Raw genomic sequence first — 10,342 nt, forward strand, 5'->3', positions numbered from 1 at the left:
TGTGAGAAAATCACATAGGAAGTGATAAAAATTATAATTTTTAGAAGATTTTAGCCGCAAAAATTGTTTAATTAATTTTGAAGGATTTTAACTAAAATAAATTATTTAATTAATTTGTAATCAAATTATACAAGTAAATTTTAACCACACTAGATTATCGTATAATAAAGTTACCATGACGTTAAGAATCATACAAAATATATTTTATTTTACAAGATTAAATTAATACAAAAAGAGGATAAATTAAGATTTTTCAAATTTTATCAGGATTTGAAACATATTTTACCATATATATATAGACTAATAAATTTTTATTTAGTTACTTGGTATACCACTCTGTAAGTAGATTCCCCTAACGTTCATAAGCTAATTTGACTAGTCGTTACTAAATAAAATTGTTTGTAAATTAGGTTGTTTTCTATCATACTCGAACCGAGTTGTTTTGAATTTGTAGAGTGGTTGGAAAATGATAAAAATAAAAAAGGAAGGGAAAAAAAATCACAGTTTGGATTTTTCAACTTATATTTTTAATCAATATTAACAAATTAACATTTATCAATAAAAAAATTCTCCATATCCTAATTTTTTCAAGTGGGTTTTTTTTATTGATAACCCAACTTATCATTGACGCATTTTTGTTGCCAAAACAAGATACATAGATATATATATGTATCTACTCACGACGTGTGAGATTATAGCATCGAAGAGCATTGCTGTACAGTGTAGCCGTAAGTAACATCTAGGAACCACATTTTTATTTTTCTGGAACTCTGAGGTCGAAAATAACGAGAGACAACCCTACACATGCACAAGTCTAAATTCCAATTCATCAAATAATTGGAAAACAACAAAGCCCTTAGCTTTCGAGGGCCCTTCAAATAATGGATGCAGTTCTTTTCAAAGCTTCCGTACCAATTAAACGCCGTACCTCTCCTTCTCAAGTGTTGAAGTAAAATTGAAGCAATTGCCTCCTACTTGTACATGAGGACAACCAAAATATTCAAGATTATATTACATGAACAATAAACAACCTACTTCTTTCATTATTTAATTGAGTTAGCCCGAAAGGAAAAAAAAAAAACATGTTCTAGGGGTTGAGCCAGGTCTTTTACGTGATGGGTACCTACCACTATGAAAATGAATGAAATGTGATTGATTGTTAATGACTGGGATTGCACAAATAAGTGTGGAGACTGGCCTAAACAGCAATGCTTATCTTGTAGCCTGTCAAACAGTAAGACAAATTAGAGAGTACTACACGGATTACGGAGTAGTGAATGGGTATAAATGGTGGTTGATTAATTTCTTCTAATTCTGAAATTCACTTTCAATCGGTGCATATTTGGATTGTAGTGTGTAAACTTAAGTTTGTGTTAAATTTAAGTTTGTAAACTAAGTTTGGAAAAATATCACAATAGTTCCTTCTTCCAAACTAAGTTTTCAAATTAAATTTTTACTTCAAATATTTTTTTTTGGAGAAACCAAAGATGATTTCAAACTCATTTCTCTCTAAATTAAGTTTGGAGTTTTTCTACAGTAAACTAAACATATTCGAAATAGGTTTTTATAGGGGTATCATTCAATTGAATCAATGTGTCTAAATCGCTTACATGTTTTATCGTTATTTTCTTTGTTAAAAATAAATACACTCTATTTATATTACAGAAATTATATAAATTTATTTATTTATTATTTTGTGAATGAAAGTTTTCATGAGTTGAGTCTAAACTTAATAAGATTGGGACAAATTTTAAGCCTCAGGCCTCAAGAGCTTACAGAGAATATCAGAAATTACTTATTAGATTATATTTAACAAAATTAACTGAAAAATAAATCTAAAAAGTTAATGAGTAGTTGGTAGCTGAAATTATAAGTAAGGTTACTAAATTAGGAGTGTTTGATAAAACTAGCTATTCGAGTAATTAAAAAGTATAAAATGACAAAAAAAATCATGATTTATTTTAAAAGGGTAACTAAAAATTTTCATAAATGTATTGAAAATAATAATAGAAGAAAATATAAAAAAACTAAAAACCAGACACTAATGTTTTCAAACAAATGCTAAGTAGTATTTCAAAAAAAATACTAGAAACTATTAACAAGTTATTAGAAAAACTTATTTACCAAACAATCAAACAAATTTTTCAACTAGTGCAAAAAAAGTTAGTTATAAGTTTTTGATATGATACAAACTATGTTTCATATATCTCAAAAAATTTACCGATAATATATACATACCTTTCATATAAACTAGTTCTTTTATGTGAAAATAAGGATGATCATTCTGATCGGTTAGGTTAAAATAAAAAGTCAAGATTAAAATATTTTAATTTTAAATTAAAGTCTTATTTAATCCTAAAATCTTTATAAAATTTATTAAACAAAAAAATCAAATATTTTAAAGATTCAATTTGTGTCAAGATCATCACAATAGTTACCACATCGCGGTAATCACCATCACCATGATTACAATCATATCATAACCATCATTGTCGTTATCAACATGATCGCTGTTGCCACAACAGTCATCATTATCGTCGTGATCGTCGTCATGGACACCGTCATCGTTACCAATATGACTGCCACTAATGTTGTTGTCGTCATCACCAATTTAAATTTAAAATATTTTAATTTTAATTTTTTATTTTAATTTAATGGATGAGAATAATCATTTTTATTCTCACATAAAACTCTCTTCCTATAACACACAAATTATTTTTTTGTAACCAAATAAGAAATTAAAAGAAATTAAGAAGTTGTTGACTTTTTAGACTAGAGAAACGTTAAAAAATTTCTTAACTGGTATACGTTATTTGTTTTGGCTATAGTTCTTGGACCATATTTTCCTCTTACATAACCAACAAGGCAATGAAGCTTCTCTTGGGACAAAGTAATCATTGAATTCTGTTGGGAAGACAAAAATTGTTGTCTCTTTGCCACAGTTTTGCTTAGATGAGCATGATGCTCCCCTGAGGTAGGTTCTTTCATGTCTTAGTTTTGTTTTGATCATCATAATTATTATTATTATTATTATTATTATTATTATTATTATTTTATGGTATGGAATTCTTCCAAAATTATTTTAACATTCTAATGTAGACCCAGTGAAGATATTGGACCCTGAAAACTATTAACCAATCCTGTATCACCTTGAAATTCAAACATGCCTTTCTTGACTCTTAACATCTCATGATTTTCCAAGTATTTGATTAGCTTTGTCTCAAATATTTGATTTGAATCCTTCAATTATTTATTTTGTTGATCTTGCTATTCTAGTTTTTTGAGTGAGTTGACAGATCAAGCCTCTTCAAAAACATTTACTGGTCCTTCAAAACTCATTAGGTTCAAATATTTAATTTTATCATAAAAACTGGACCCCCCAAAAAATAAAAATATCATCAGCAAAGGAGCAAAACAATGGAAACACAAGTATGAGTCATGATCAACCAACATAATTCATATCCACTCATTAGTTCTCATATTATACACTTTCAGCCCCTTCAAACCCCAAATATGTTCTTAAGACATAACCTTCTTCTTATCCGACCTCTTTGGATTTTAGTCCCCAAAGTTTGTTACAGCCTCAGGTGGTCCTTGTTGATCAAGTAGTTTCCCTAACTCTTCAGGGTTGCCTATGGCTAGGTACTTTCTCTTGTGGCTTATTCATCTCTTTTATACATATACTTCAAAACCTCATTCTCCTTATCCAACATATTATTATTGTTTATTGCCCCCATCATTTCGGTTCATATCATTCATGCAAAGGTGGCCTAGGATATTTACACAATATTCTCAGAACAAATAATGTGTCGTGTGACACTAAAACGACAGATAAGGATTATCTAGATCTAGAACCTAAACTAGCTAGACCCATTTCTCTTCCTGTCCATGTATCTTGTGGTGGGATGAAATTTAAATTTATAAATGGAATAAACAATACGATCAGTGTCATCTGAGTTTGAAAAACTTCTTTTGCCACTATGTTAATTGCTTATAGCTAGAAAGGTTTTTATTATGTAAGAAATTTCACTACCGGTGAAGTCTATGGTATTTATTGAATTTACTTCGTTACTTGTAAAAATCTTAGAATGTGAAAATTTACAATAATTTATGTATCTTATTAAATTAATCAATTAAGTTGGACTTCCCTTCTTAATTTTAAGAAACTTGAGAAGTGACAACTAATACGAAATAAAAAAAAGAAAAATATAAGAGATTTTTAAAATTATAAAGATGAATTGTGTTTACTAAAAATTATTTATATGTATTTTGACATTAAATATAGAATTTAATGATCATTTCCAGATAATATCTGTCCTCTAATCATAATTTATTATTAATAATTTTTAAAGTAATTATAATAAAAATTAATATGTAAACTTAACATACACGATGAATTATGATTTCATAATGATGTAAAACTTTTTATTATGTTAGTATATAATTTTTTTTCTCTTAACTATATAATAAAACTTGTGGTGGTTTGTGTGAAAAAAAAAACTTGTGCGATAGCATCTAACTTTATAAAGGAATAGAAAATACAAGTGTCATTTGAGTTAGAAATTGACTATATATTGATTGTTGATAGTCATGATACATGATATTATCAACCTGTGGTTTAATGAGCTCAAATCTTTTAAATAAGATTTTAATTTTTTACTTTATAAATGAGTAAAACATGTTTGAGGAGGAAGAGTTCATTAAAAATTAGGCATCAATTAATTTTTTTTAATAAAAATTAATCATTAATAAAATTAATAAATATTATTTTACACCAACAATTTGGTGACGATATTAGATATTTTATTTGTACAACTGTTGAGAAAGAGATATCCATGCCCCAAATCTCTCATATGTCATATCTTCCCATGATGTCTTCTACAAACCACAGCTCGCTTAGGCAGTCAAACAAGTTATAACCCAAAGTACATACCAAATTATTTCATCCATGTAACTAGTAACTACTAAGCTTTGCATTTGTCCATTCATTTTTTTAATTAAAGAATCCAACACGACATAATATAAATTAAAAAAGAATCGGAGAATATTTATGCTTTTTTAATCATACAGAGATTATCTGACCTTCCTTCACATTCATAATCATTTTCACTTTTGGGCTATTTGGGAGAGAGAAGACAAATAATAATAGAGAGAAATTATATGTTTTTTTTTATCCACACATTTTACACTCTACCTTAATTTAAAAAAGTTTCTCATATTTCCATCTTATAAACCACACACATTCATTGTCAGTTTCCACTATGCAGTAACCATTTTGATAACCATTATGCAATACTTTGATAATAAGAGAAAGATGGAGAACCATTTGAACAAGTTGCTAAGTGGAGAACAATAATTGGATCCATAACAATAAATCCCAAACTACAAATATTGATCCATTTTTACAAGTTGTTGAAATGAACCAGTGTGTGTTACTACTACTAGTTACTAAGTGGAACCACAATTATAAACAGCTCATCCTCCAACTCATTAAAATAAAATGAAAATATACTTTAAATAATAGATACTAACAAATACTCCGTAAAATTAAAATAAAAGAACTAACAATTTTTTTTTCATTTCATAAATATTAACTCGATTTAAAAAAGTTAAATAAGGTGTGGGCGAGAGCGATAACTGTCGTTTACTGCGCCACTTGTATTGAAACTCCATAGCTGGCTGGTTCCACGCTAAAAACGTTGTAGAGATAGGAAAAAAAAAATTGAAGGGTTTTCCTTAACTCTTCTTTTTCTTTTGTCTTTTTTGAAAGAAAAAAAATCCAATCTTTCATTCTCATTCTATCATGATTTTTGCGTGCAATTGTTTCCACCTTCCGTAGGTTCTTCTATTTCCTCCCCTGCTTCAGCGGTTATGCCTCGTTAATTCTTCCGATCTTATTTCACATTTCATTTCCCCATTTTTCTCGCATTTCCTTCAATTAGGGTTTCTTTTTTCTTAGCTGTTGCAATTGATTTTCATTTTACTCACCTGGTTCGGTTTTCACATTTGTAAGTGTGTGCATTTATTTGTTGATTTGGATGCTGTCATGAATTGATTGAATGTTATAATATTCTGATATGATGGTTTAAGAAGCTAATTGTGACAAACTATTGGTCTATGGGGGATGCTGTGAAGTTTGTGTTTGGGAGGTTGGAGAGGAAGGAATGCAAGGAAGTGATTTTTTGAAGAGTTATAACATAAGCCTAAGATGTTGTCTGGATTACAAAATGGTGTAGGAAGTTAAAGAAAGTACTTTCATAACTAGTGAAATTAGCATAATGGCTTACACTTATTAGGTTATTTTGTAAGTATCTGTGCCTTAGGAATTTATTCAATGCATATGCCGTGTTGTTTTGTTATGGGTGAACAATTTTTAGTATTGAAAGAAAGGCGGGCATGGATTAGGACATTCAACTTTGTTTCCTGATTGATATTATGTATGAAGCACTGATACTTGCATTTGCTTCACATACCGTATATGATACATATCCCATTACCCACTATGTAGAATTGTAGATACTTCATCTATACAGGTGATGCTCTAAGAAGGAATATGATTGACACCATTATTGGCCCTCGAGTGCTTTAAAGTTAGAGAATGTGATAATTCTTGCTCTTCTCTACTTAAACCCACATATTTCAATTTATAAATATGTAATTCGGATTAATTTAGTCACACATCTCAATCACATTTCAAGGTTCAAAATTAATTCTCCAAAACTCTAAACTGAACAGGCACGTTGTAGGCAATTGGCAGTGATTTAGGACGAAAATGATTTATATAAATATGGCGCATCTTCTGAGTTTGGATTTGCAGAATCACAATTATATATTTAATATGTTTTATAAATATTTTATATGTATCTATATATACAGTTCATGGCTTTGTATCTTGTATATTCTAGGAATAACCATATTGCTGTATCAGATACATATTGAATCCAAAATGCCTATTGTATCTGTGCATTATAGTTGTTAATGCTTATAGAAACTGTATGAAGTGCATGCACAAGATTTACATGAGTGCACATGTTTATGATCTTAAGTATGTGTATATCATTTTATTTTAAGAAATTATTTCATTTCTGTTAATACAACATTTCTAGTATTGTGAATGTGCTACAGGGTGTGTTCTGACACTTGTTTCGATTTAGGTTTAAACTTGTTACACCTCTGTCACGATTGATGTGGTCCAGACTTGATGCTTTGATCCCATCATTAATGACCACAGTGAAGTTCAAATGATGCTTGTTTCCTGGCCATTTCTATAGTTTTGTGACGTGATTGAGAATGTGGAACTTTGCATCTAGTTTAATTGCTGGAAGTGTGGGTCTGAAAAATGATTCTCCAAAACCAACTCACTCTGCTTCAGAATTTTCTGATGACGAGACTTCCATGGTTAGCAGAGAGGAAAGGCTAGAATGCCCAATATGCTGGGAATCCTTTAACATTGTTGAAAATGTGCCTTATGTCTTATGGTGTGGTCACACCCTTTGTAAAAATTGCATCCTTGGATTACAATGGGCCGTGGTGAATTTCCCAACACTGCCAATTCGGCTTCCGCTTTTTATCTCCTGCCCGTGGTGCAACCTTTTGTCTCTCCGTTTAGTTTACCAGGGAAATCTGAAATTCCCTCACAAGAACTACTTTCTTCTATGGATGGTTGAGAACATGAACGGTGATAGAGTGAAGTCACATTCTACTGTTTGCGGGGATCATCAACCAGTGTGGCCAATTATAGACAGTTTAACCAACGGAAGCCAAGTAAGCCATGACAGCCTTCAGGGAGGGCAAGTTTGCCATCCAGAGTCTTCAAGTTCCAATCATTATCATGGTGATACCAGTAATTACTTAAGTATAGAAACACTGCATGCATCTCTGCGGAAGTCATTGGTTTTATTTGTTCACTTGACAGCAAAGTTCCCATTGATCATTATATTTCTTTTGATTGTCTTATATGCCATACCAGTCATTGCAGCCATTTTGGCTCTGTATATACTTGTTACCATTCTGTTTGCTCTCCCATCATTTCTCATCTTGTACTTTGCATATCCTAGTTTGGATTGGCTTGTCAGGGAAATTATCACTTGAGATCAAAGCTGTATTTCTTCTGCTTTGCAAGCATTATGAATGTAACTTTGCCTCACCTTGTGGCCCCTTCATCCAGTGTCTTCTACTTCGTAATTGGTCAACATCTCCATTTGCAGCTGTATCTTTTATCTTATCATATATAGCCCCAGTCAATCTCAGTACACTTCTTGAATCTTGAGCTCTGGTTGAGCTTGGCTGGGTGGGAGGAGGGATATCAGTTTTTGGCATAATCTATTTTGAAGACCATCAAGGCCGTGGAGTGAACAAGGTAATGAATAATGATTTTGCCCTTTCCTGGTGGCAAATGGTTGTTTTATCAATATATGAACTTCAGAAGAACACCCTGATGTAGTTATCAAGTGGGTCAATATCAGAAAAGCTTTTTTTTTTCATGGGCACATTTGGATGCTCCTGTTAATACTGCCTACAGTATTTTTGCTAATTGTAATTTGTAATTATAATTAGTAGAGCTATTTTCCTGGCCATATGTGCAAGCACTGTACTCTTTATTTGATTTTAGTGATCTTCTCGTGGTTGGCTACTGGGAAAGGTATCGTATAAGTATTCACTTGAGATTTGAAATGTATCATATAAGTAAAAGTTATTTTCTTGCACTCCAGATGGAAATGTATCTATTAACATGTGAGGTTAGAATTCAATCTGAAGCAATCTAGAAATTTAAATTATAAACCTTTTTTTTATGTTACTTAGCATAAAATATTTACTGTTGACTGTCATTTTTATTAATTTTTCCTATTTATATTTTCAAACTAATCCTAACGGGTGATTTTGTGGTAAAAGCTTATAGTTATTTTCATTGGATTCGGCTTTAAGCCAACATGGATGCACCCATTTTCTTATCATAGAGAAGGATTACAGGATTACCGAAGGTTCTGCACTAGGCTTAAACTTTAAAGGGTGGTCCATGAAAGGGGGAGATAACTAGCAAGTTTTCGATACATTGATGATTGAACGAGTATTTTTGAATTGAATTAAAATTTAAAATATAAATAAAATATAGAAGAAAAAATATCATTGGTAAAAAAATAATGAAGTTATATATTCTATGGAAGGTCTAATAAGAATTTTTTTTATTAATATTACAAGTATTTTATTTTTAGATTCTTTTTTTTATTTAGATCATATGTATCTTCTATTATATATAATTTTATTCGAGTTGGATAGGTTGGGCTACCAAGTTCTTTTTTAGTTGTCTCTTTGAATGCATTGATTAGAGATGGTTTTTTGGAAACATAAATATATAAAAGGAAAGAGATATTTGGCATAGCAAATGTCACATAGCTTGGTGAGAAAGAGATTAGATCCTAAAACTCTTTATCTAAAAGAGTGCTCAAATTCCAAACTTTATGTAGTTATTAATAGTTTTGGCTAATTAAGTCTAACCAAACTTATGTTTTGTTTGGATGAGGATTTGAGAAGAAGAAAAAATGAAATAAAAGAAAATAAATAGAAACTCAAACAAGCAATTCATGGTTAGGTTCAAGGATTTAAATGAGCTATAAGTCTTTACAAGTCACCTCTCAAAATAGGGGTTGCTATTGCCACCTCCACAATTACTACTGAAATTTTTCAAGGTGATGGTATTATTTATTTTGACAAAAATGTCCCCTCACAATGGAAACAAACTTTGTTGTGTGTATGGAAGAAATACATAATGAAAACAAGTTCTTGTAGTTGTGTATTTTATCATTTCGCACCCCCTGGATTTTGTTGTGTTGATCCACCCTATTACACAACAATAACAAGTTTATGTTGTTCATATGGTACACATACACAAGAAAACAAGTTTCTGTTGCACAATTGAGAAAAAATTATTTGTGCTTTAGTAATTTTTTTTTTGTTTTGAAGAGTTTAATTATAAAAAAATTCTTACACTACTTGTAAAAAATAACTTGATAGAAATATACGGATGCAAGAATATAGAAGAAATCATAGATACATAAGGCGACATTCAATAATAAAACTACAATGGTAAAATGCAAAATGTCAAATACAATATATATATATATATATATATATATATATATATATATATATATATATATGAAAATATAAAACATAAATCGTGACAGAGGTAAGCTCATGCAGCTAACAGTGTTGTCTACCGTCACGTGTTGCGAATACAAGTCTCGTAGCCAAGAGAACGTGACACGTCAGCCCTTGTCTATAGTTGTAGCTAATCACACTTGTATTAGAATTTAATTTAATTTAATGTGACCAGTTACAATTA

The 10,342-nt window shown here is 30.4% G+C and overlaps 1 protein-coding gene and 1 long non-coding RNA gene across 5 annotated transcripts; one reads left to right on the plus strand and one right to left on the minus strand.

The window, feature by feature from the left end:
• Positions 1–733: 733 nt before the first annotated feature.
• Positions 734–1,918, minus strand: LOC114394999. Its single transcript, XR_003662912.1, has 2 exons — positions 1,128–1,918; positions 734–971 (listed from the first exon to the last, which is right to left on the minus strand). It is a non-coding gene; the product is annotated as an uncharacterized LOC114394999 (long non-coding RNA).
• A 3,762-nt stretch (positions 1,919–5,680) lies between these two features.
• Positions 5,681–8,750, plus strand: LOC114396713. Of its 4 annotated transcripts, none has more exons than XM_028358835.1 (2): positions 5,681–6,008; positions 7,155–8,750. In XM_028358835.1, exon 2 carries the CDS (start codon positions 7,291–7,293, stop codon positions 8,089–8,091), a length of 801 nt encoding a protein of 266 aa, XP_028214636.1. In that variant the 5' UTR covers positions 5,681–6,008; positions 7,155–7,290; the 3' UTR covers positions 8,092–8,750. The 4 variants fall into 4 exon arrangements, with proteins under 4 accessions (XP_028214636.1, XP_028214637.1, XP_028214640.1 ...); XM_028358836.1 differs by having other exon boundaries at positions 5,681–5,868; XM_028358839.1 differs by having other exon boundaries at positions 5,682–5,839.
• The last annotated feature ends 1,592 nt before the right edge of the window (positions 8,751–10,342 follow it).

The sequence above is a fragment of the Glycine soja genome, chromosome 18 (assembly GCF_004193775.1).
Source record: "Glycine soja cultivar W05 chromosome 18, ASM419377v2, whole genome shotgun sequence".
Lineage (NCBI taxonomy): Eukaryota > Viridiplantae > Streptophyta > Magnoliopsida > Fabales > Fabaceae > Glycine > Glycine soja.